This window comes from Littorina saxatilis, linkage group LG2, assembly GCF_037325665.1.
Source record: "Littorina saxatilis isolate snail1 linkage group LG2, US_GU_Lsax_2.0, whole genome shotgun sequence".
Classification (NCBI taxonomy): Eukaryota; Metazoa; Mollusca; class Gastropoda; order Littorinimorpha; family Littorinidae; genus Littorina; species Littorina saxatilis.
In genome coordinates, this window is record NC_090246.1 from 37,241,552 (window position 1) to 37,268,480 (window position 26,929).

At 39.9% G+C, this 26,929-nt stretch overlaps 3 protein-coding genes across 7 annotated transcripts; 1 reads left to right on the top strand and 2 right to left on the bottom strand.

Moving 5' to 3' along the window:
* Positions 1-4,167: 4,167 nt before the first annotated feature.
* LOC138958901 (very long chain fatty acid elongase 6-like) lies at positions 4,168-7,505 on the bottom strand. Its single transcript, XM_070330227.1, has one exon. The coding sequence runs from the start codon at positions 7,415-7,417 to the stop codon at positions 6,572-6,574; it is 846 nt and encodes a 281-aa protein (XP_070186328.1). The 5' UTR covers positions 7,418-7,505; the 3' UTR covers positions 4,168-6,571.
* A 92-nt stretch (positions 7,506-7,597) lies between these two features.
* LOC138958902 (thioredoxin domain-containing protein 15-like) lies at positions 7,598-16,381 on the top strand. 5 transcript variants are annotated; one of them, XR_011453542.1, is made up of 6 exons: positions 7,698-7,816; positions 8,316-8,527; positions 10,783-11,645; positions 12,628-12,758; positions 13,765-14,671; positions 15,290-16,381. XR_011453542.1 is itself a non-coding variant. In XM_070330229.1 (5 exons), exons 2-5 carry the CDS (start codon positions 8,321-8,323, stop codon positions 13,980-13,982), a joined length of 1,419 nt encoding a protein of 472 aa, XP_070186330.1. In that variant the 5' UTR covers positions 7,598-7,659; positions 8,316-8,320; the 3' UTR covers positions 13,983-16,381. The 5 variants fall into 5 exon arrangements, 4 of the variants coding, with proteins under 4 accessions (XP_070186330.1, XP_070186331.1, XP_070186329.1 ...); XM_070330229.1 differs by lacking the exon at positions 7,698-7,816 and adding an exon at positions 7,598-7,659 and having other exon boundaries at positions 13,765-16,381; XM_070330230.1 differs by lacking the exon at positions 7,698-7,816 and adding an exon at positions 7,608-7,676 and having other exon boundaries at positions 13,765-16,381.
* A 100-nt stretch (positions 16,382-16,481) lies between these two features.
* On the bottom strand, positions 16,482-23,793 carry LOC138958903 (glutathione S-transferase omega-1-like). Its single transcript, XM_070330232.1, has 5 exons — positions 23,636-23,793; positions 20,554-20,659; positions 19,372-19,594; positions 18,664-18,787; positions 16,482-17,988 (listed from the first exon to the last, which is right to left on the bottom strand). The coding sequence occupies exons 1-5, from the start codon at positions 23,658-23,660 to the stop codon at positions 17,744-17,746; spliced, it is 723 nt and encodes a 240-aa protein (XP_070186333.1). The 5' UTR covers positions 23,661-23,793; the 3' UTR covers positions 16,482-17,743.
* Positions 23,794-26,929: the final 3,136 nt, after the last annotated feature.

Sequence of the window (26,929 nt, forward strand, 5' to 3'; positions counted from 1 at the left end):
GCTAAACCTCTAAGTCAAGTGATTCACAGGGACTATAAGCCTCACGCACAAACAGACAACACCAATGACACTAGATCAGTAGATGTGCTATAACTTTGGTGAAACACATACTGCAAATGCAGTCTGCATAGCTGACATTTTCTCAAATTCACATTCAACCCTTGGCCTTGCAAAAACATTTCTTCTAATGAGAGCTGATGAAGAACACTGTAATAAAAACCCCAGTGGTGTTGAGACAAATGAATTAACCTCAACTAAGCAGATAGTCCAATCCCCTTTTTTTGCCACAGGAACCCCAGGAGTTTGAAAATAAATCTGACCTCTGATAAGCCCAACATATCAAATATTTCCCCCTTCAAATCCGACTCAAAATCCTAAACCAGGAGACCAAACTATTTTCATTTTCCAACCAATTGAAACATCAACATTGTGGAGCTTATGGACAAAGTTCTTTCTTTCTTTCTTTATTTGGTGTTTAACGTTGTTTTCAACCACGAAGGTTAGGACAAAGTTCGAAGAGCTCACTAGTAGTTGGTACTTGTAATATAATGATCATATCAACTGCAAATTCGCTGACACATTGTAATCGCCAAAAACAAATGCTGCAGACTTTAACGGACAATGGTGTAAAATGAATTAGTTGTTCAGAAACTGACATTAACATGGGTGGAGTTATGTCTCACAGCTGTGTGCGACAATCAAGCATACGCATATAAGAAAGGCCAGTAAATGCAAGTAACAGTGAAGACAATACTACTACTGCTAACGACAGCTACGACCCAATTACATTTTTATCTGTCGTATCAGTCAAGCACAAGCCACATGATTTTAGCTGATAGAATACTAAACTCTGATGAGTTCATTTTGCCGTGCTACACGAACAAACTCTGCATTCACAGGTGACTGAAGCATTTGAATACATGCACACTTGTCCCATACGTACCAAGCCGGCTTCTTGCACAAGATAAAATGGACGACTCATTATCAGCAGAGTTACTGAGTGCTATCTTTACCTGTTAACGGTGACATTGATCTTTGAACCCTCTGGATGAAACAACTGCAATTTTTCACACACACACAAATCTGACTTGCTCATTTCAAAGCAAAAGCAGTTTTCTGGTCACCCCCCGAACACAAGGCCAAGTTTAGTTTTACAACATCAAACATTTGTCAAAAATCCACAGAAGTTATAACTTCAGTTGTGTAGTTTTCTGGTTAATATGTGCAAAGCCTGTCCATTACAATTACATTATATTTACAGCAACTACCATGAAGACAAACACACAGAAACCTTTGTAACAGTTTAACTAAGTGACTCACAGCCATAAATACACTCCACAGCATTCACCTAACAAGGTGTTCCACAGAAAAACATTAGTGCAGATATTTGTTCAGTTTTAAAGAAAGGAGACTGATAAGCACAGTACAGTGGTACCTGTGATGAAAGGACACTCTTGGGATAAGCCTTAAGTTTCCCTTCATTGCAGGTGGCCTGTCATGACAAATAAATGTTGGTAGAGATCATAGAAAAAGGGACAACAGAAGGTGTCCTTTCAAGGGAGTTGTGAACTCATCTGATGGACCTTTCTTTCTTTCTTTATTTGGTGTTTAACGTCGTTTTCAACCACGAAGGTTATATCGCGACGGGGAAAGGGGGGAGATGGGATAGAGCCACTTGTCAATTGTTTCTTGTTCACAAAAGCACTAATCAAAAAATTGCTCCAGGGGCTTGCAACGTAGTACAATATATTACCTTACTGGGAGAATGCAAGTTTCCAGTACAAAGGACTTAACATTTCTTACATACTGCTTGACTAAAATCTTTACAAACATTGACTATATTCTATACAAGAAACACTTAACAAGGGTAAAAGGAGAAACAAAATCCGTTAGTCGCCTCTTACGACATGCTGGGGAGCATGGGGTAAATTCTTCCCCCTAACCCGCGGGGGGATCTGATGGACCTCACATCACAGGTGCCACTGCAGCTGAATAGAACGAGAAGAAAAATCGTCTCCAAGTGAAAATCAGTTCTCCTCTGGAACGTCATGGGGCATCCTTCACATGGAGAAATCTGAGGTAAAAAGTCACTCCCACTCACTTTCTTTTTCATAACATACATATATTGCATTGCAACCATACGACACATAGTTTTAGCTGGGTAATCAAACATCTTAATTCAAAAAGAAAAAAAAACATACTCAGACGACTAGTCTTCTCACACAAAAAAGGCCATTAAGATTAGAAAAACACTGCCACGAATTGCTCTGTCAAGACATGACTGGACCTGAATCAGTGAAAGCCACATTACCAACTACCGATTTTCAAAATGCAGGAGCCCTTCTTATCAACATTCTTGACATGAATGTCTCTATTTCTTCTTCACGTTATACTGTAAAGTGGATTCAAGGGTAATCCGTTTCTATTCATGGTTTGGACAAGCATGTACACATATGATGAAGAAAACGTCTTTGTGTGCACAGGTACACAATGTCGCTGACGATAAATCTGGTGAAATTTGAAATGTTGAAAGTGTATGTAACGTAACATTGAACCACCTTCAGTCAAATTTCAAATGTAACAAGAACAAAATGAGAACTGCACAATAGACCATGAGTGTTCAGTTTGATTTAACAGAACCAAGAAACAGGTAAGTACTAAGTACCTTTCTGAAAAACGTATAAAATGAGATCTCTCAGTTTTTGATTCAAAAGCACTTTAAAATGATTTCCTTAAAATGAACTCAAACACTTCTCGAATAAATCTCAAAGACAAATCCATTCCCCCTTCCAATTACACCCCCACCCCCCCCCCCCCCCCCCTATCCAGCAACAAGAAGCAGGTTGCAAGCTTTTGAATATGAAATAAAACAAGGGCTAGTAACAATACCTTCTAGTGAACTTCAAGTTCTACAAAATATTAATCTGGCTGAATACATTCACAAAACATTTCTGACAGAATACATAAAACAAGATAAAACCAGGAACAAACTGTGATGTTAATTAAATTGAAATCAATCACTGACACAAAAGTGGAATTTCTAACGAACAAAAGGTTTATCACAAAAGCTGTAATATGTCGTACACAACTGCTTCTTTTTAGTGTCTGTACAATATATCTGGAGGAGAGCACATATATTTATGTATAAAACAGTACAAAACAAAAATAAATATTATAGTTACTTTTTAAAAGTAACCATAAAATTACTGAGAAAAACATAAAGCGACAAAATGAAAATGTACGGAAGATATTTCTTCCACACAAGTGTAAACTAAACATCTGACAGTATGGGCTATACTGCTAACAGCATAAATAGGCTACAAACACATCCTACCCAACTCCAACCCTCAGAGAGATGCAAACCGAAAAAGGCATCATTAAGTTGTTGCATTTTAACCTTTTTCCAGCCCCACTACAAATACATGTATACATCTGCATGTCAGGCGCCTGTTGTTAAAAGCTTTCTTATTAGGCAAAAAAAAAAAAAATAGGTCTGTTTACGGTAACATAGGCCCAAAAAATAGGGTCAGTAGGTCGGGATTTTTTTTTCTTTTTTTTTTTCCTCCAAAAAACCATATTTTTACGTTATTTTGCAAAAAAAAAAAAACCAAGATATTTTTTTTTCCCCCCAAATGCCAAAAAAAAAGTCTAGGGTCGCGCGAAAAAAATAGGGTCGGTCGGGTTACCGTAAACAGACCTATTTTTTTTTGTTGGCCTTAGCCTGTTTCTGAAGCATCTGCAAATACTGTATTCAGAATTTCTAGTTCAGGAAAATGAAAAATAACAGTTTTGGTAAAAAATCAAAAACAAGAATGGTACGTAATTGGAACGTTTATTATTGACAAAACAAAAAGTTACATTTACTAGTATACATGTATGTACGTCGACCCAAATGACTTTGAAGTAGACAGACAGACAAACACTTATGAAACAGATAATGAACTTATCTCAAGATCGAGTGGCTCGCTTGCAAAATGCTGGCGAGGTAATGATCATTACCTCATTGATCATTGATTGATCATTACCTTGCCAGCATTTTGCAAGCGAGCCACTCAATCTTGAGATAAATATATTATCTGTTTCATAAGTGTTTGTCCGTCTGTCTACTTCAAAGTCCTTTGGGTCGACGTACATACATGTATACTAGTAAATGTAACTTTTTGTTTTGTCAATAATAAACGTTCCAATTACCCACCATTCTCGTTTTTTGATTCTGAATTTTAGAACGTTGGCAGTCTATCTGTTTTTGGAATTTTGGTACAAGCATGATGCATGCAATTTGTAAATAATTTAACTTATTAAATATTACTTTTCTTCAGAAAAAGACAAAATAGAAAGTTGATACTGTATTGCAGGCATAAGAAATGTATTTATCACATTCTGATTGGACAGTCTAACCTAAAGACAACGTAAAAGATATGGTCATTGTCTTATGTTCTAAAGCACTTCAAAACAGATCAATATTTCAGGAGTATTTACTGCATTTCTGGCTTATGTTTTAACTTCACTGTAACCTGATGGTCTACACAAAAAATTTAGTTTCCCATTAAACAGTACAATCCAATAGCAGTGTTAGCATATTGGTTTAAATGAACCAAGAATCTTTTTATAAAAAAAAAAGACATTGTAAAATACTGTAAACAACTGTTCTGGAGTAACACACAACACAGAAGAAGGGAGAACTGCAACTGCAAGTGGAGTCTTAACCTTCAAGCTACTGACTTAGGAAATGAATTAATGCCGACATCAGTGTCCATTCTCACATTGACTACATACACACAGCCAGTCAAAAGATTTACAATAAAAAAAAACAGAGTTGCAATAGAAAAATGGCTAAAAACACAACAGGATTGCTTCAGCAGCAGTTGATAGTAAACACAACACAAAATTTAGCAGAGAAGATCAGTCCCTTTTTTTTTTTGTTTTTTTGTTTTGTTCGTTCATGGGCTGAAACTCCCACGGCTTTTATGTGTATGACCGTTTTTACCCCGCCATTTAGGCAGCCATACGCCGCTTTCGGAGGAAGATCAGTCCCTGCATTGTTGCAGTTGCAAAGCGGGAGACCAGTGACATCTGAACATTCCGTGGTTCCCTTTCTCTTTTCGTTCAATTGAAAATACACAAAAAATCAAACTTGTAAACTTCTTGCAGCTTAAAGTTTCATTCAAGACTAGTCTCGTTTTATAACTGCTTCTAATTTTTCCCCTCCTGAAGTTAAGCTGATTGAAGAAAAACCATCTTGAGTTGCTAAGGTAGTGTTGCAAGAAAAACTACACTGCACTCGTACATTTATGAATAAAAAGGCAAAGCCCTATTGTAACAGAAAAATGCTATCCATGGGAGAATAATGACTTCATTCTCACAAGCTGATTTTGAATCACTTCAAACTGTTGATAGCTTTATTCCACAGTACGACGATGTGTTATTTTGTTGGGTCCCAAATCTGTGTTAATTGTAGGGTAGCTCCTCAAAGCTGTATTTTGTATTAGCAGATATTCAATATGTATCTAATTGGCCATGCATACATTAAAGGTTTCTGCTCAAGTCCGTTCATTAACATTAAAACAAGAGTACAAGAAGTTCTCCTCTTAAAAAAAAAAGGGGGGAAGAAAACTACCTTACATCAATCCCCCAAAACACCAAAACTGCGTTAAACACCAGGTAACATAGTGTTATAACTTCCAAAAGCAAACTTTTTAATTCAGTTCATACATTTTTACTTGTAAGTTGTATACACTGAAAAGTTTGTGACACAAACATTCCTGAAAAAACTTCATGTACACCCAGTGTACACTTACAAAAAAACAAACGGTTTTTATGATCATTTCAGTACATTTCGTTTAGTTATGCGCTATAGAAATCTCCTTAATAAATTTCAATCAAAATCAGTAGAACTATTTAAAATCCACAAAACAATTTAACTATCAATAGTATATTACAAAAATTAATGTGAACAGAAATATTTTTAAAATGTGACAAGCCCAAACCTCACGTAGCAGAGCTATTCAACCAAAGTATACAAACTATTAGTCATGGTCATAAATAGATCATGGCATGTCATTTTGTGTGTGTCTTTCATTATTTGCATGCCTACAGTGTGCTTTTTTGTGAAATGAATACTTGATAAATTGAAAAACTTCAGACAGAACTTGAATGGAAAGATTACGACATTTAAGAACATGTGAATGTTGGATGACATCAGAAAAAGGCAATGACATTTCAAATTCTACTTTGCTTCAACCTCAGTGTGTTCCTCAATTATGCTACCTTTAGTCTGCAAGTCAACTTTGCAGAAACATGCAGGTTTTCACAAAAAGTCTTAAAACTTGAGTTGAAGGTTCATGGTAAGTCTTAAAGCTCACAAATTAAGTTCTGGATTCAATACTGCCATTTCAGAATCAGAGTTCTCAACATAAACAAAGCTGGCACATTTCTGACTATTCTTTGGAAATGATGATGCAGTCTTTCATGCAGCACTTGACATTCCTTTTTTGAATCTGGTTCATCTAATAAGTTTTTGATCACAACTTCACTGAGTGACAGTTATGGAACCTGTTGTGTTCATTAGTACCTATGCATGCTTTTTATCTCTTGCATCTGACGGTTTTGGTAGAACGCCCTTTGGTTTTTCGATTATATAGGTTGTATAAAAGAAATGGGCAAAGAGCACAAAGTATGAGAAGTACATGAGAGAAGAGTAGTTTAGGTTCTCATAGGTTTGCTGACAGAACTCGCCACGCCCCTTGATCTGATAGATCATGATGTTGATGCAGACGCCGACAATCATCTGGAGAAGTTGTGAACTGGTGATGACAATGCTGATCCACTTTGGAATACTGATTCTCAGGGCTCGAAGAGCATAGTAAGAATACATTAGAGAGTGAACGACGTAATTCATCACCATGAACCACCGACCAGGGGCCGTGTGGTCCGTGTAGCTGTACCACACATACAGCAGCACAGTTATGTGATGGTACCAGTGCAAGAAGATCAGAGGCTGCTTTCTCAGAATGATGAAGAGAGTGTCCCCAAGCTCATAAACTTTCGACACAGTGAACAGGAACGACCAGAATCCTGTGACGCCCTTGAAGTAGGTTGGAACACAAATGGAGTACTGCAGACTGTGCTTTCCGACAGCAGTAACGAGCTCCGGCACCGTTCTGATGGCACCGGCAATGCTGAAGATGGCGAGGATGCCACTCCAGAGGGCCAAGATGGGGCGTAGGTCATAACGTGGTCGTGTCTTCATCAGCAACTGACCGCCGAAGACGACGACAACGTAAATGGCAGCGTACACGAAACTGTCTGTCCATCGTTCCAACATGTACTTTAAGAAAATGGACTCATTCCAATTCTTTTCGAAAGGGAACACGTAGGAATAATTATGCACACCTTCTCGTTCAACTGCCGCCGCCATCAGAAATCTTTAAATGGACGAGATAACAGTGTTACTGCACAAATCGCTGGCAAAAGGGGCGCCTGCCGGGACAACCGCGTGCTGAAGCTGAAGTAGACACTTACATGTCGGTATGGTGATCAAACACACTCCCGCTCATTGGATTATATTATGAACTGACTATATGGACCAATCACAGACGCGCAGACAAAATATTCAAGATGGAGTCGTGTGAAGTGTGAGACCTCGACGGGGACACAAAAGTAATGACTGTTAGCAGGTTTGAAAGCGAAGTACTGGTCCTTAGACCCATTTAGACACTGCACCTCACAACTAATTACGAATTTGGGACCCAACCATTCAGGATTATGCGCACAATAACGCGGAGCGCCTGCTATCAGATGCAGACAGCATGCGCAAGTAATGAGCTACGAGTCATCTCCCTTCTCATTTCATTGCGGAGGGGTGGGGGTGGAGTACAAATTGATGCCGACGCTTCAGCCAGTCAAAACATAAACCCTGTTATGTGTCTCATATATGTTAAGTAACAGCCGTGCCGCACATAGTCAATGATTAATTGTTAAGAAATATATATTATGACACAAAAACAGGTCTTTTGGAAAACCAAGCTACAACTGATTTGTACAAAAGACGAGCTACTTGAGTAAGACAGCTGATCGTGGTTGGGCAGGATTAAAATGCCTGTGTTTTCTCCTCGCCTAGTAAGTGTTGACAAATAAATGTGATATTCTTGATGGATTTTTTTCCAGACATTGATACAATTAAAATTATTTAATTTACTATGTCACGTGTGTGCTTTGAGTAAGTTGAGTGTTTCATAAAAACCACACAGTATATATTTCACTTTTTCTTGTTACTTAAAATAATAAATTCACAATTGTTCTGAAATTTCTGACAGGTAGAATGCAGTTAAAGAAAGGGTGGATACTAGCAACACTGTCTAGCATCCTCCTGACAGTGTGTTGTGACGCAGAAGCTCAGTTGGAAACTCCATCTACAGTACCAGAAGACACATCCCACAGAGAGGAGCCATCAGTATCAGTTCCGAAAACCCATGAGCTCCAGGATGTTGCACTTGGTTTGGGAGACGACACATTGTCATTGATAGCTGTAAGTATGCTTGGTGAACATTTGTTAAAAAGAGACAATGGCCGGATTGATCATTTGGGTTCTTGTCAATGTTTTGTTTTGTCAATTATAAACATTCCATGAACTTGCCATTCTTGTTTTTTGATTCTTTATTTTGGGACATTAGCAGTCTATCTGTTTTGACTACAGTAAAACCTGAGTCCAGCGGACCCTTGTTGTAACGGCCACCTGCTACATACGGACAGTTTATCATGGCACGAACACGATTTCAACAATAACTAACCTTTAACGGGCGGACACCTGCCACTTACGGACGCGGACACGATTTTTCGGACAGTAGGAAGTGTAAACACTGTCACAAACGGACACAACGTACATAAAAACGCAACTTCAAAAACTCGACTGTTATGCAGTCAGTGCTCGGCAGCCGTAGCCGTAGCACAAATGGTTGTTGATTGGTTGTCCTGTCCCTTTTCTGACCAATCAGTGGCTTGTTTAGGCCACAAAAAAAAAATGCTTTGGTTACGGTTTCATGGCCAAAAAAAATAGGGTAGGTAGGTCGATTAAACTTTTTTTTGTTTTTTTTTGTTTTTTTTGGTTGGTCCCTCTTGAAATGATAAAAATAGTTTTCGAGAGTCATGCCAAAGTCCAGTTCGAAAGAGTCTTCGGGCTCGGCACTTATTTTCGTCGACCCAACACATTTTATCCCGAACAGTTTGCCGTCCAAAGTTGGATGAAAATCATGAAAAATGTCCACCAACGTTGCACTCTTCGAGTACCGACTTATCAGTCGTGTTTGTTCGATATGAACGCACTTTCCGAATACGATTGCAAATGCAGACGACATCTTTTTACGTTCGCGCAACGAACGAACGCACGAGACTGACTTCCCTTGGATATGGGAGTTGTAAAAAGCGGAGTGGTGTCCCTTGTCGGGCTTGTTGTTGTCTGCTCGCCGGCGATCGATGTTTTCTCTGTGCCGTGGTGTTGTCGTTTTCGGTGGGTTTTTGTGTGTGTGTGTGTGTTTTTTTGTGTGTATGTACATGTGTTTGGTTCATTTTATTTTTAGCTTTAGGACCAAAAAAAAAGGTTAGGGTCGGCCCAAAAAGTTAGGGTCGGTCGGGAAACCGTAACCAAAGCATTTTTTTTTTTTGGCCTTAGATGGAGACCCACTTTCGCTCACTCACTTTCGCTTCGCTCACTTTCGCTTTTCCGCATTGTGGATACAGTCACAACCAAAAGCAACAGTAGACTACTGTGTTTGAAAATGGAATCTCCAGCAGGAAAAAGAAAAGCGTTGACTTTAGAGCAGCGTGTCGCTGCCTTGAAAAAACTAGATAGCGGCCAATCATGCCGAGATGTGGCGAAGGAGATGGGATGTGGTAAAACAGATCGCGAGGATCAAATCGGAAAAAGAAGACGTGATGATCTCTCTCTCTTTGTAAGCAATCGTTCGAAGAAAACAATAGTTAACACAGCTAAATTTTTGTTCCATGCATTTATGCTGAGACTAGAAAAACTGAATGAAACAAGAGCTGACCCAATTTGGTCGAGACACACTGCGGAATTTCCCGTTGAATGACTGATGAAGAGTCAGCTATTTTTAGCTTTGTGACGTCCGACTTGCGTAAGTTTGGGGAACGGGGTAGGTGGGGGGATGTTGTTGTTGTTGTTGTTTGCTACATGTATCATTTGTTTACTCACATTTTCAGTGAGTCTCATGTTCAATCCAATAAATACATACTACAGGACTGACAAAAAGTGTCTTGTTCATTTTACGTGCTCTTTGTAAAATATTGCCCCGGCCCCTCCACCTGTGAAGAAGGGACACCTGTCTAATAGGGACACTATTACCATTCCCCAAGGGTGTCCGTTAGAGACAGGTTTTACTGTATTTGTAGAAATCTCCAGTCCCTGTAACATGCAACAAAGTGAAAGTGTCTGATTGTACAGGTACTGATATATATATAATTGTATATGAGGGCTGCATTTTGAGAATACCTGTCCCTATTTATATCTGTGTTTTAATTCCTTCTTTTTTCATTTTTCTCTCTTTGTTTATTTAAACAAAAATGTATTTACAGTATCTATGTTGCGTGATTCATTGATTGTTATGAGACTGACCTTTTGTTAATTGTTATCTTCATTTTACATTGTAATGTACATTTTAATATTTAATGCTAGAAAAAAAACACTGAATAAGAACAAAGTTTGTTCATCTTTCATTGTATGAATTATATATATATATTAATCATTTGCTTTGTGTCTGTGTGCAGGATGATGAAGATTGTGACATACCAGACAATGTTATTCCTGCTCCAGGAAAACACTGCACAGAGAGGAAGCAAGATGAAAAAGAAGCTAGCAACAGAATTCCAGAGGAAAAGGAAAGAGTAGAGAGCAGCTTGTATCCAGATGGTGGAGAAATTATACAACCACAGGATGGTGCAAGCGATGCAAATGCAGAAGATTCTCAAAGAGAAAAAGCAAAACCGGTCAAAATCACCCTGCAAGCATTTGGGTCCTTTGATGAAGACAACAATGAGGAGTCAACAGAAGGTCACGGGAGGGAAGAACAGGAGGGCGATGTGTGGACAGAACAGACAGAAGAAGGGACTGAGCAGAAACGAACTGGAGGGCGACGGTTCTTCTCACTGATGAATCTCATCAAGTTCTTGCTGAATCCCGTCATTGAAGAGTTCCAGGAGGTGGAGAAATCATCCTCCAGCAGTGATGACTCTGCTGCCGCTGAGTCTGGCCGTTCTGCTGCTGCCGCTGCCAGCAACAACAACAAAAACAGCAGCAGCGATGTGGCCAACGCCTCCACTGTCAATTCCTCCAAAGTAGCAGAGAAGGATGAGAAGAAAAACGGTACAGACTCTGGAAAAAAGACCAAGTTTCAGTGTGTGGGGAGGAATGTGACAGAGAACACCACAGCCACGGTGAGAGTGGTGAACAGTACTATCCTACTTGAGCTGCTCAGTTTTGACAAGAACCACACCACTGCAGACTGTGTGCTGGTGATGTTTTACGCTCCCTGGTGTCACTTCTGTGCGGCGACCGCCCCCCACTACAATGCGGTGGCTCGTGCCTTTCCTCAGCTGGAGGTCTTGGCTGTTGACACTGTCCATTTTAGCAAGTGAGTAAAGGCCATGTCAGACGCACAACACAAAACAGTGTTTTCTTTCAAAACAAACACAAAACAGCGTGTTTCCCGTGTGACATCCCCCAAAACGCGTTTCAGAAAACACTGTTTCTTGTTTTTGCATCGTGTTTTGGGTTTTAAAGCATGCTCTAAAATCTGAAAACACGTTTTGGTTGTCAGCCAATGAACGCGGACGATCAACTCACGTGACTTGGTTTCCGGCACCACGGAGATAGAAACAAATGGCAGACTCAGATGTGGTCCTGATTCAGGGTAGTATCGGACCCATGAATCCTAACTAGAGTCTATGGAGCCTGTCACGATTGAAGAGAGGCAATAATATCAGTGGGCGCTGCCAGCCGTGTTGTTTACAAACCCAAACAAAGCGCGGTAGCTGGAAGGGTGAAACTGACACTGACCGTATCAGTGGGCACTGCCAGCCGTGTTGTTTAACCCAAACACAAGGCGATAGGTGGACGGGTAAAGCTGACACTGACCGATATTTCTGTGAAAACATGCACCGCGCTTCATCTGTGTGTTTCGCGTGTGACATCCCCTCTTTAAAAACATGTGTTTCCCCGACGTTTTAAGATGGTGTTTTTGTCGAAAACATCATTTTGTGTTGTGCGTCTGTCTCCACCTTAGCATAACGCTATTTCTGCACACAGCACAGTAAAGCACAATACAACACAACATAACATAACAATTTATTCCTTCAAAACTTGAGATGACGGTGACATGTTTTGACAAGAAGAAACACTTAATGTCTGTTTAAAAAAAACACATAAATTTACCTTTGTCAATGAAATGTAAGAGCATGCGACCTGAAATTGGGTCAAGCAATAGCTTGAAATAATTATATCAGCCTTTTGTCTGACACTGATATTTTATGATGATATGTATGTTTGGTTTTGTTTTTCTGTGTTTTTTTCTCTCTGTTTTATGTCATTGTTAACATACATACATTGTTTTTCAGCCTGAATGCACGTTTTGGAACAGTGGCGGTCCCAAACATCATGCTGTTTCATCAGTCTCGGTCAGCTGTGCGATTCAACCACACAGAGCGACATTTCCAGACTCTGTTGCAGTTTATCACAAACACTACAGGTAGTTTTCTTATTTGTGCAAAGTAGAAATTGTGTTTCTGGTTTTCTTTTGACGCTAAAGGAAGTTTGGGATAACAGATATAGAGAATGTTCCACAGATTATCTTGTTTTCACTTAGAGTTACGTCAAAACCATTGTGCATGAACCAGCTGATGCAGACTAGTTACAATTTTCAGAAGTCTGTGAATTAAACTTGTCATATAAGTAGCGTAAAAAATGCGCTGCAGCAGTCCCTGCGATGTAAGACCCCTACTGCCACGTGACATGTACAGACAAATTTGCTCGGCATGGAGTTTTTTTTCCGCCTGCAAAACACGGATGCGGGCACCCATTTTCGGTACAAACTGTAGGTCATGCCTGCAATGTGCGGACAGATGATCGCCAAAATTTGACTGCAACCAAATCGATTACAGGGCGGTATGGCTAGCCTGGCTCTTTGTCATCTGAACAAGGTACATGTAATAGAAGTGGAATCAGGAGTTATGTCATTCACTGTGTTAACTTGGGTGCACAGGTAGCCTTCAGGATGGGGGGGGGGGGGGGGGGGGGATTTTGGTCAGAAGTGTGGTACATCACTTTTGTTTTGAGTCTTTCAAACCTGGATGTTTATTGACTGTACTCAAAATTACTCAAAATAAATTATTAAATGAATCATGTTTTTTCTTGCAGTAAAACATAAAGGGACATAATTCCTCTTGTTGTGTTTGCCAATGCCAGGCGGTTCATTACATGTTGAACCTTATTTACCGTATTTTTAGGACTACAAGGCGCTTCATTGAGCCAAGCTTCCTGCCATAGCTTACAGACACTGACCTTCTGACCACCTGCTATATACGGACAGATTTGCAAAATTGGCCTATGGGTGTCCGTTCATGAGAGGGACTGCTGTACAAATATTAGTTCTATATCTCTCTTTTATTCTTTAAGAAAAGAGAAATCATTTTGAAATGATCAGATTCACACGTGATGTTTATCACAACACGTGTATTCTATATCATGTTCCACAGGACTGGAAGCAAACGGCAGTGTGGAACTGTCTCCTGAGGATTATGACGGCCCATTGTCTAGCACACCCACAGAGGAGACAGACTACTTGCTGTGGTTTGCTTGGCTATTCATCATTGCTTGCAGTGGATACATCTTCATCTATAGTCAGGCCGGTCAGCGTGCTATTGAGAGAGTGAACGTTCTGTGGCAGGAACACCAGCATCAGCATATTGAGTGATGTCTTGGTTGGAGGAGGGGAGAGTGTGCGTGTGTGTGTCTGACTGTGTGTGTGTGTGTGTGGGTACCCTCAACACAGAAATTAGTCTTCTATGAATGCATGAGCGAGTGCACAAATATTCATCACAGAAATGTGAGTGAAAGGGTGATGTGCATTAGACTGCACTGTAACGGAAATAATTCCTTCAAAATACATTAATCTTTGGCTCATAACTGTGTGTGTGTGTGTGTGTGTGTGTGTGTGTGTGTGTGTGTGTGTGCTTGCTTGCTTGCTTTATGATTGGATGTGGTGTGTTTTTGAGTATACACTGCCTCAGCTTTTGTGGTGAAACTTTTGTGAAAAAGTAACTGTTGAGAATACTAATATTCGCTTGTTTGTGGATTGAGACAGAAAGGATGAGGAAACAATGGAAATCAATAATCCCAGATTGAAGAGAAAAGTCTGGAAGAGAATGACTGACAAATAACTGAGAGTGAGAAAATAAAAACTTGCAAATTTGTGAGACAGTTGTCAGGTAGAATGTGGAATTTTTTATCGAAAATGATGCAGCTTAGTGTGAAAGCATGTCAAAGAAGTACCTACCTTGCATATTTTCTTGTTGCTGCGGATTATTTGAAGTACGATTTGCAAAAGTGGTTGTGCAGATCATGATGAGTGCATGGTGCTGTTTTAATTTGATATAAGTGCAGGTTCAGGGGTCGACACTAACTTATTTGGCCTGGGGCCACACTGGCCCCAGAGATGGACATTGCTGGGGCGGAAAACAAAAATCTGGGGCCCACTCTCAGTATTCACGGGCGGCAATGCATTGTCTGTTTTTCTTCATCGTACTGAAGCCAGGGAAATTCTTTCAACCATTTGACATTGAAATTACGACAGCGCTTCGCGATTTTGGCTGCATCGGTCTCATGTTTTCGTTTCTCTCCACCCTGTTCTTCATCTTCATTTCCATGTCTTTTTACACCAGGGATGTGTCGCCACATTTTGCGTTTGGCATTTAAAATTGAAGGCGATACTTATCTCTCACGCTAAAGAGCGCAGTCTGGGAGTTATTTCCCTTGCGGCATTGTCCTTCGACGATTTCAATGTTTTTTTTTTCTTGACTGCGGCATTGATCGTAAATCAAATTTCAGCGACGACTTTGACTGGCGATTTTTATTGATTGGCTCTGGCATTAGAATTTTCGGTTTGTCATTGTTGGAATTTATTCTGGGGCGGACTGGGCCCCAAGCTTCGGCAATGTTTGGGGCGGAACACAAAACTCTGGGGCGTTCCGCCCCCCGCCCCCGCTAGTGTCGAACCCTGAGGTTGTAACATAGCTCAGTTTTGCAAGAAATGTTTTGCCCGATTGAAAAGAAAGCTTGTGTGTGTGTCTGTCTCCAGGAGAGAGAGGTGTTTTTTAACTTGTTTTGCTTTGTGATATTGTTTTGCAACATGTTTCATCTTCCTTTGACTTTGTCATTACTTTTTTTTAAACAGACAACTGTCCAATCTCAAGAATAATGTATTTTTAAGAGGCAAAAACCTGGCAGTAAAACTGTTTTGTCTGGTTTCCAGCTGAGTAAAGTAAAAACAAACAAAAACGTTTCTGGGTTCATATTTTGTATCATTCACTAACCAAGCTTTATTGTCTATGTTCCCCCCCAAAAGAGGATGGGAAGACAACATACAAAGTCAAGAGGGGGATAGTTACATGTAACACGTAATTGAATCAAGGATGACCACTCATTGACACTGTGATGTAGCGCTATCTTTTTCGCACATGAATTTGTTTAACCTTCACCGGATCACGCGTTGGACTTCACAGTCCGGATAATGTGGGTCGTGTATGACCCATACTTTCCAAAGAAGGATTCAATGCAAAACGTATGGGTCGTACACGACCCACACCATCCGAATAGGGATAAACGTTTTGCCACCTCTTTGCAGAGTATGGGTCGTATACGACCCACGACATCTGAATAAGGATAAATAACGTAAAATTCCTTACGTAATTCCATACGGGTCGTCCCTGACCCACATCATCCGGACTGTGTAGTTCAAATTACGTCATCGTTTATTTGTTTGTTTTCAAAAATATTATTTCAAAAGTTGGGCAATGGGAAGGTCGTTTGTTGATTAGAGATTACATGAAATCTCAATTAAAAACTCCAAATAGTTTCAAAGATAATGAAGATTTTGTGAGGCTCTGGGTCGTCCATGACGCATGGTGAAGGTTAAGTGGTGGTATTTTTCTCTGACATTACTATTAGGACTGCAATGTTAGGATCCTTTGTCACATCTGATTGGATGTAAACTGGTGAATTTATTTCACACACAGAAAAACCCTAAAACTTTCAGACTGAAATAATTTGTGACCAATCAACTGTCAAGTAAAAGTATATAAACTGAAAAGTTCAGTCTCTGTTTCTGAAAGTGTGCGTTATGTGTGAATGTGTGTGTGGATATTTAAGCTTTAAAAGGGTTGAACAGCTACACACTAAAATGTACAGTTACGTAAACAGTTTCATCACATTTTTATTTTGGTGTCATATGTCCAATATCCATGATATGTGCATGACAATATATATATAACCAGGTTGATCAAATACCAGTGCTATCACACAGTCAGCAAAACAATAACATTTCAAGCATGTAGGCATGCATTAAAAAAAAAAAAAACCTACTGACAGGAGTGGGTCAGTCATCACATGACCATACTCAAATCTGCGGTAATTTTAATGTAGGCCTACCAGCACCAAACTGAAAATAAGCAAAAGTCAATAACACATTGTTTTTAGCGATTTTGCCACTGAGCAAGTTAGTTTTCACACTGAGCATAACAGCTTTTCTTGACAAAAAAATAAAGTTTTATGTTTTACACCACTTTAGTTTAAGAGCAATTTTTATGTATTGATCCATTTAAAAAAATAATAAATTGTTCAGAGCATTCTGCATCAGGCACCATTAATTGTGGTGGCACTTTGAACTGTAAAAGATTTGCTTTTATGCTCATTTCATTCATAATTTTCTGGATTAAACATGTTAAGTTTGGACTTAAAACACTAATACCTTTGGATTTTCTTTTTATATTTTAATTACAGAGATCAGACAATACCCTCAAATTACTTGTCACAATGACAACATTCTAAATGACAAGTTTGAATTGGAACATCAGATCTTGAATATCACTACTGAAGTATTTAAGAAGCAAGATGAGAACAGTACTTTATTACTTGGGAGCAATTTAAGCAAGCCTTTCTGGAGCATGGATGGCCTTGCATAGAAGTATATTTGTGACTAAGCTTATTTAAGATGAAATAATTGGGTAGACCGGTTTTTATTGTCACATGGATAGTCAAAAGCATAAAACAGTAACAACTACACGTACATCAAGCCGACAAGCGTAATTTACTGAGCTGCAACTTTTACTGATTCCTAGTTTGGTCATTGCACATTAAAAACTGTAATAAGCGAAAACACTTTTTGGTAAAAAAAAAATTGTTTTGACAATGTTAAAGATTATGTTTACTAAAAGTAAAAGGTACCGGTATGTATATGTCTTAAAATTTTGAGCAGATTAAACAGTAACAAAAAAACACTTCACACACTTAACTTGTGATTATTTACTTTTTAATCAAAGTTCTGGAGTCTGGCTTTGTGTTTTCATTTGTTTTAGTGGTCAAGTCATAATACTTAATAGGCACTTAAATTTATGTCAAATTTACAGCCATATTTCTAAAGTCAAGGCCAGTCTTGTCGGAGGGCATTGCCCACTGATTTCAGCGTTCCAGGCCAATATCGTAATTTGGCTTGCCGTCTTTGTAAGACTGCACAAAAATCATGTGGGTGTCAAGGTCAAAGAGCGTGGCCTTGACTGCTGGTTCTTGCAGCATGGCCTGTGTCCAGGCGAACAGTTTAGGAAACTTGGTTGCTGACGGCAAGAGGTCGGGGGCAGCACTCTTCAGCAGTCCGATTCGCTCGAACCATGGCCACAGCATGAAGTCAATCATCGCTACCTGTTCACCTGTGTACATACAAAAGTTTTCTTTAAAAATGTTAAACACAAAAATGTAGACTTCACGCACACACACACAAATACTTTATGCTCTCATGCTTGTTCAATTAGCTCCTCTTGCTTCATCAGTTCAAAACAAATACCTGTTTGGACTTTCTTCTTCTTCGTTCATGGGCTGAAACTCCCACGTTCACTCATGTTTTTGCACAAGTGGGGTTTTACGTGTATGACCGTTTTTACCCCGCTATTCAGGCAGCCATACGCAGCGTTCGGGGGACCTGTCTGGACTGACTCAGGCACTATTGCCATCAAACTGTCAGGGCATTGCAAGCCTGGTATGGCTTGATACTAGTGATGGCAAACAGCCTGGCAGAATGCAGACCACAAGGACATTCTTGTGATTAAAATTGAAAAATGCCTTCTATATCTATTGTTGCCATTAGTGATTTCAACCCATCATACATTTCCAGAGAAAGGTAATTTACTTTTTCATGTACATGTGTGTGAAAACCCAGACATACTCTCTCCAACTCACACTCGTGCACACACATACACATTCCCTGGTGACCTTCCCATTGCAAAGAACTGTCAAGTTTGCACGATTGAACTTTCAAGTTCTGTGTTCTCTCTCTATCTCTCACGTACACAAATTTTCTCTCTTTATTGTACGCTACGAACACTAACCTCCAAAGAACTTGCCCCTCTTAGAAACCTCTTCATCCAGCTTTTGCAAGGCTTTGGTGAGTGTTTCCTTTGCTTCTTCATCTTTGCCCTCTGTCCGCATCACTTTGTAGTAGTTGGGAATGCACTGTCCAAAGAAATCTGAGATACTGGAAATTTAGTCTCTAAGAACCCGAGTTCATAAACTGATTCAAAGGCTTATCTATGATTAACGAGTGTGTAAAAGGATGAGAAGGTTTAATTATTCATTGTACTGAAAAGAGTTTGGTTTTATTCCCTGCGTCCTCCCCTTACCACCAAAGTGAAAATTGAAACAAGGCTTGCAATTGTGAAAGAGTTAAAAGTAATCAAAAACTCACTTTCATTTCTAATGTTCACTATTTTAGCTAAATATAGCGAAAGGATTTGAAAGTTTTACATAATGCAACTTTAATTACTGATATTCACTAACATCTAACTAAAATTAAAATGTAAAGTGGCCACACCAAGTCATACAATAGCATTGTAAACATTTTAACAGTTTCAATTTAATAAAAAAGAACCTGTCACATGCAATCAAAACCAGTAGGACTTAAGTACTGGTTGACTAATTATTTTGTGGTACTTTGAAAGAAAAAACACATGGTAAAATACCGGAAATTCATGGTGCTAGTTAAAACCAATTGGTTTTTAGTTCTATTCTATTAAGACAGTGCTGGCTTTTAGTCTAACCTTGCTTCCATAGTAGTCAACCAGCATAGCGTCCTGAGCCTTCCTGTAGGGGTCAGCGGGGGTCAGACGATTCTGGGGGTAGACATCGTCAAGGTAGTCACACGTGATGAGAGATTCATACACGACCTTGTCATCTTGTTCCAGCGTCGGCACCATTCCCAGTGGATTGCGTTCCAAGAACCATTCTGGTTTCTCCTTCAGGTCAACGTTGACTGTTTCATGCCTGGCGGAGAGAAGAACTGTCATAATCATCTGTAAGTGGCTTGATAATTTGCTATGTAATTTCCTTGAAGTGAATGTGATTCAAGTTTTTATCATTCAGCTGTTTTTAACTTGCTTTTTTCTCTTTGACAGTTTTTGCAGAAGAACATCGTGACTAGATGTAGAACTATAAGTAAAAAAGAAAGAAAGCAGAAAACAAAAGAACAAAGAAGCAAACAAACATTGTCTCCCAGGTAGGGATATATCCGTACCCACTCATATGGCTATCCGACCAGGTACGGATATATCCACTCAGACTGTTAGCTTCAGTCGCTTCCTGTAACGTCTAACGCCTGCATTCCAGCGTGTTGATACACAGTTACTACAATTCTGAGTGACCTGCTGCAGCACAGCTGGTCTTGGCTAAAAAAAACTTGGTCAACATAGGAGGGGTACAAAATGTTAAGGCCAGGCGAGGCGGAACTTATTTGGAAAGCCAAAAGGTCGTCTCAGAACTAAAGCTGAACAAAAACAACATCAACACAATAACACTACAAAGAACTCTCTAAACACTGCCCCCAAAACTGTCTTTTCTTCCTAATGCATGTTTACATGGTTTGCCATGGCATCAGTAGTCCGGAATTATATGTGGCTTTAAGTGGCTCTAACTATCTCTACCAAATGCCAGAGTACAAGCGAGCAATAATACCACTGTCCTGATATCGTTGCAGCATTCTTGTACACTCCTAAGCTTTTGTTCTGGGCTCGTCTCTCTTTCAGGGGAAATTAAAAACTGTGAGAGAGGCAGACAGAGCATATATTCAAACTTGCCGAACACCAATTCAGCAAGATATGACAGGTGAATTCATGGGAGATTGAGAGTTTTCTTAATTTTTTTTGTTTACCATTTTGACATCAAAGTGTTTCCAACTTTTTATACTTAAGAATTAGAAAAGATCAACAACAGCTAGAACAACTCACGGTATGCGTTTTTGAGCCAGGACAAGTCGTGTGCGTTGAGCAAAGGGACAGAATCGCATGCTGTAAAGTCTAAGCTTGCCCTTGGTCAAGGGAGGGAAGGCAGAGCCTGCAAAATAATAAGACAAATATAGGTTATGAATAGCATAAATGGAAATGTTTCAAATGAAATCTGAACGTATACATTGTCACAAAGTCGTTATTTCTAATGACACTGTATAATTAACAGCATCATCATCGATTTGATTCCCACAGTTCAGGCACTGGAAGGGATCGAGGTTCCAAAAGAAGCGTCTTCATTTGACCACCTCGACTGCAGGATGTTTTGAGTAAAATACACGTAAGTACAGTATATAGGATAAACAGAATACTACATGGCTTGCTGTTTCGTACCAAATATATACTCGTTGCTTTTTCAAATAGTGAACAGCTCGCTTTTGCTCGCAATTCAAGATTTAAAAAAACAAACTTGTGTAAATCTGGTACAACACAGCAAGTCATGTAGTATTCTCTATGTTGTTGGCTGGGATAATGTGTGATAATTTTCTGATACACTCAACATTTTTTCAAATTTTTTTTTTTAACTATGACCACAAAACTTTACACATGTTAACAATGCCTCTGTAACCGTGCCTGCCCTGGTTTTTCAGTGCTCTTAACATATGTTTCAGAGGTATCTGTGTCCTGTATGTATTTTACGAGGAATAAGGGCTATCAGGTGTAATATAAAGCCTTCTCATGTGACAATCAAAGCTTTAAATCACCATGTCAGCTAAGATAAGAAGGAGTCACAGGGTCAAAAACGGGGTTGTTATGTCAGTTGCTGTCCTGGGTGATCATAATGTTTTCCACCCGAGATGAGCCTAGAGCAACACTATCAAAATGTTTCAATCTCCCGATTAGGCCCCAAGTCAGGTTAATCGTCGCACAGAATTTGTTTGTTTGTTTATTTGTTGCTTAACGTCCAGCCGACTACGCAGAGCCATATCAGGACGAGGAAGGGGGGGATGAAGGGGGCCACTTGTCAAGCGATTCCTGTTTACAAATGCACTAACCCATTACTTGTGTCCCAGCAGGCTTTAGTAAAACTAAATTAATACCTACTGGAAGATTACCAGTTTCCAGTATGTTAAAATAGGCTTAACCTATCTACTGCTGGACTTACATCAGAACACTAACAGATTAAACTATACATGAATCGCGAGACAAGCGGCAAGAGAAGAGATTTTTGGAAAAAATACAGGTGAATGAGCAAGAAGGCAGAAAAAAGAAAAGAATTCATGAAGAAAAAGAGAGCATGACAGGAAAGAGGAACCAAAAATCTACCTAACAGCAAACTAGAAAGCTCCTGCGGTTCCAAAAACAGGAGGGGCCTTTAATTTCATAACCGCAGTGCCCCACTGCGGGGGTCGCACAGAATGATTCACAAAATGTTGACACTTCTTTAAGAATGTAACTTCACTTCCAAGGGGCTATTTCCAGAGATAATCCAACACTGTTCATAAAACAGAGAGCTAGCACATGTCCATAAGTCAACTTACGTTTTAAGCAAGAAAAATAGCCTCTAGTGCACAGATTCAATAACTCAGTGCCTTTTACCTATGTTTGATCGATTTTTCACATAGTATGTTGTTCTGACCTGCACATGCATAGACAGTGGCGGACCCAGGGGTTGTTCCGGACCCCTCCCCCCCCCCCCCCCCCCCCAGCCTAAAAAACAAAAATAAAAAAAGGAAAATAAAAGTTTTAAAAAATTGAAAATAAAGAAAAAATGATGGCTCCGATTGCACCAGATTGCTTCATTTTCCTTCTTTTTATAAAAAGTGTCCGGGGAGGCATGACCCCGGACCCCCTCAGAGCCGGCCTTTGTCTTCTAAATGACGGTTTTGGAAGGTAGTTGGGTAATTTGTTGGCTGAGGTTGCACGAGATAGTTCCATTTTCCTTGTTTTTATCAACATTTTCCAGGGGGTGGTGGGCATGCCCCCGGACCGCCCTGGGAGGTTCGGGCACTTCGCGCCCTCAACTAATTGCTTTGCGTCGTCGATCTGTCCCTAAAAGAAATGTGGAAACCCCCCCCCTTAAAAATGATGTGATCCGCCCCTGATAGGCAATGTACTGCTGCATCAGATGTCTTTGAGTACTTGCTTTCTGATGTTTAATAAACAGGGAATTATATTTCTGATATATGTTTATGTTTCTAAAGGAATTCTTAAACAACCAGGATCAACTATTTATTGTCTTTAACCTTCACTGTGCTTCGTGGGTCATGACGACCCAGAGCCTCACAAAATTGTCTTTATCTCTGAAACTATTTGGAGTTTTTAATCGAGACTTCATGTAATCTCCAGTCATCATACGACCTTCCCATTGCCCAACTTTGGAAAGATCATCTTTCTAAACAAACAAATAAACGATGACGTAATTTGAACTATACAGTCCGGATGATATGGAATTACGTAAACAATTTTACGTTGTTTATCCTTATTCGGATGGCGTGGGTCGTGTACGACCCATACTCTGCAAAGAGGTGACAAAACGTTTATTCCTATTCGGATGGCGTGGGTCGTGTACGACCCATATACTTTTTACGTTGAATCCTTCTTTGAAAAGTATGGGTCGTACACGACCCACATCATCCGGACTGTGTAGTGCAAAGTGTGATACGGTGAAGGTTAATCAAAATATTTGTCATTGTTGTTTTATTATGATCCAGCACTTTTGAGACTCTCATTATCAATTTGCAGTAAGATCCTGAACACGTTAATTGCACACACACACACACCAAACACACACAAACACTGACACACAAACATTGACACACAAACATGCACACACACACACACACACTGACAAACACACACACACCACACACACGCGCACACACGCCCTGACAACAGAAGCGACCAGATTTGTTGCTCCTTGTGCAAGAACGCTGATGAAGATTAAGGTCATGTCGGTCATTAATTGTTGATTGCCGACAGTGATAAGTTGTAAACATCGAGACAAACATTGAAGACAAAACGGCAAAACATTTTATTTATACTGTACTGTTATACTATATCATATCACAAAATGGTGGCCTACCTTTTGGGTAGCTTTTCTCCGTCATAGCTGCTGCCGCCGATCGTGAAGACAGGACTGCACTGTGATGTGTTTCCCTGCAGGTTTTACGAGAAACTAAATTCCGAAACACTGCACACTGCCGGCTTGTGAAAACTGGCCGTGTCAAGGACGATAAATCTGCAGCGTCATAGCCACAGGCACTTGACATGAGGTTGTCGGGGCCTGTAACAGTGTAAGTTGGATTATATGTGCTCTCAAGACTATTACGGTAGTATGAGTAGCAGCCGTAGCGTTTCCACCACCCGAACCCGGTGATATCCAACCAACAGGCCCCGCCCACATAGCGTTGTTGCACTGGTCCAAGTTGAAGTTTGACCTCGTAAGGTAGATATGCTTGGTACATGTGCACCTGGTACGCGTGTACTGATAATGTTACGGTGCAATTAAAGTAGCGCTGCCGTGCGTATTCATGTAAGGACATTCAGCATGACTTGAAACTCATGCCCCCACGCAACCTGATGCACGTGGAGCCTCAGAGGGTACTATGCAGTGTGTGTGTGTGCGTGTGTGTGTGTGTGTGTGTGTGTATTTCAGTGCGTGTGCTTGTGTTGTGTGTGTGTGTGTGTGTGAAAGATATTGTCAAAGAAGGTCGATGAATATAAAGGTCAGTGCTGGTTGTCCATCACGATCTCTCAAGTTCAGTTGTGTCACTCGCACACACACAAACCGTGTCAGTGGCACAGCGCGCGCGTACTGGCACAGGCCCTTTAAATTCTGAGTGATTCACAGGACACTAGTCGGACCCGTCTCTCTCTCTCTCTCTCTCTCTCTCTCTCTCTCTCTCTCTCTCTCTCTCTCTCTCTCTCTCTCTCTCTCTCTCTCTCTCTCTCTCTGTGACCAAAGAGAAACTTGTACATGACGCTTTGGATGGACTGATAACTTCTGAGGTGTGTGTGTGTGTGTGTGTGTGTGTCAGTGCGTGCATGCATGTGTGCCAGCTTGCGTGCGTGCGTGCGTGTGTGTGTGTCAGTGTGTGTGTGTGTGTGTGCGGCGACAGACTGAGACAGAGACAAAGAGAGAGTGAGAGAAAGAACTATCTGCTAAAATGTGTGAAGTTGATCTTTATGTATATTGAACTAGATGAATACCCGCTTCGCCGGGTAGCCGGCTTCGCCGGGAAGAAGTAGAGCCGAATACCCGGGTAGCCGGGTGAGTGGCGCACCGTACGCCGGCCGCTTCGCCGGGTAGCCGGGTGAGTGGCGCACCGTACGCGATTGACGCCACACGAAGGAAGGGAGATAAACGCGCAAAACACTGGAGAAGATGTACCTTCTAAAAATAGTAACGGGAATATGGATTGAGCGTTGTGGACAGTGACCTTCTAAAAATAGTAACGGGAATATGGATTGACGCCACACGAAGGAAGGGAGATAAACGCAAAACACTGGAGAAGATAAGGAAGAGTTACTGGGAATGGATCTGGGAAGATGAACAGAAAAACCAAAATCGGTTCAGCGCTGCGCGCTGAGAGCACGTGTTGAAAATTCTCATCGACCAGGTTGTGTCCGGGGTCTACCTGAATATGCCCACCAAATTTGAAGCAGATCCATCGAGAACTTTGGCCGTGCATCGCGAACACACACACACACACACAGACACAAGTCGTATATGGGTGCGTCTCAGAATCTCGTCCTCTGTTTGTGACATTATCACCAAAAGTAAAATCTTCCCAGAAAACGTTGATAATACTATTTACACACTTCTCAGGGTGTACCTTTTCAGTTTAAACAAGAAAAAATATAACATTGCCTTTAGTTTGCCATATATTGAGCATTATTTGGACCATGTGTGCAAAATCACCCGTGTAACATGGAAACAATAAAAGACAAAAAAACTGCATTTATAAGGCTGAAAACGACTTTTATTCAGTTATTATTGTTGAATCACAAGCCATTATAGAGTTCAATATGAAATGACTACATGCAAACAACAAAATAATGTTTTTTTCAAAGTTCCATGCATTCGTCAAAATTTCAATACAAAAATGAAAATTAATTAATGATATCCTGATCAGAACATGTAGATACATGGCATTCATTCAGTCTTGTTGCTCCAAGACAAAATGTTAGAAAGTTATCCCAAAAGAATGCAAAATGGTCACCGATGTAACACGGAAACATCACTTTTGTAACAAAGAAACGGTTATGCTTTTTCCCACAAACTTTACTAAATGAAGCTGATTTTGCAACCAGATTCTTCTTAGGTAAAATGCCAAACACTAAAACAGGAACAGAAAGAAAAAGAAGCTGGACAAAATCGAGCAAACTTTGCCCCAAAAAAGAGAAACATTAATGAAAAGTTCATCACCGACGTAACTCGGAAACGAACAACCAGACATGTATTATAAGGTTTGACATGAAGAATGCAAATGTTTAAAAGTGGTTCATTCAATTGTTAAGACAATAAACCAAAGGCATTGGTTACATATAGAACAGTTGCCACTTGCAGTTAATTAATTTATTTTAAAAGAAATAATGCCCCCTGGCATTGAAGGTGGGGTCACGAATCATGGTTGCATCAGATGTAGGGACTAAGGAAATATCATCGATCCCTGGAAAGCAATAGTAGTTCCCCTCCGGTTTCCTTCGAAGGAACGTTACCACCAGTTCATCAGGTCGAATCTCTTGCACCTGAAACATGCAAGTACCTGCGATTTCAACTAAAGATTGATGCAATATGTGTACTAGTTTCACTAACATGAATTTGTTTAATGTCTATCAAGATTTTGATGCATCCACATTCACTGGCTAAAAACAAAATAAAGTAATTATTTTGTTCAGACTTACCATTCCATTGAACATACAACTTTTACAATTAAAGAAAACATTGACACTTACCGTTCCTTTAAATGGATTTCGGAAATTTAATTTTGATCATAATTTTTTATATTTTTAATTTTCAGAGCTTGTTTTTAATCCAAATATAACATATTTATATGTTTTTGGAATCAGGAAATGATGTAAAATAAGATGAACGTAAATGTGGATCGTTTTATATAAAAAAAAAAAAAATTATTACAATTTTCAGATTTGAATGGCCAAAGTCATTAATTAATTGTTAAGCCACCAAGCTGAAATGCAATACCGAAGTTCGGCCTTCGTCGAAGATTGCTTTACACAAATTTCAATCAATTTAATTGAAAAATGAGGGTGTGACAGTGCCGCCTCAACTTTTACAAAAAGCCGGATATGACGTCATCAAAAGTATTTGTCGAAAAAAAGAAAAAAACGTCCGGGGATATCATACCCAGGAACT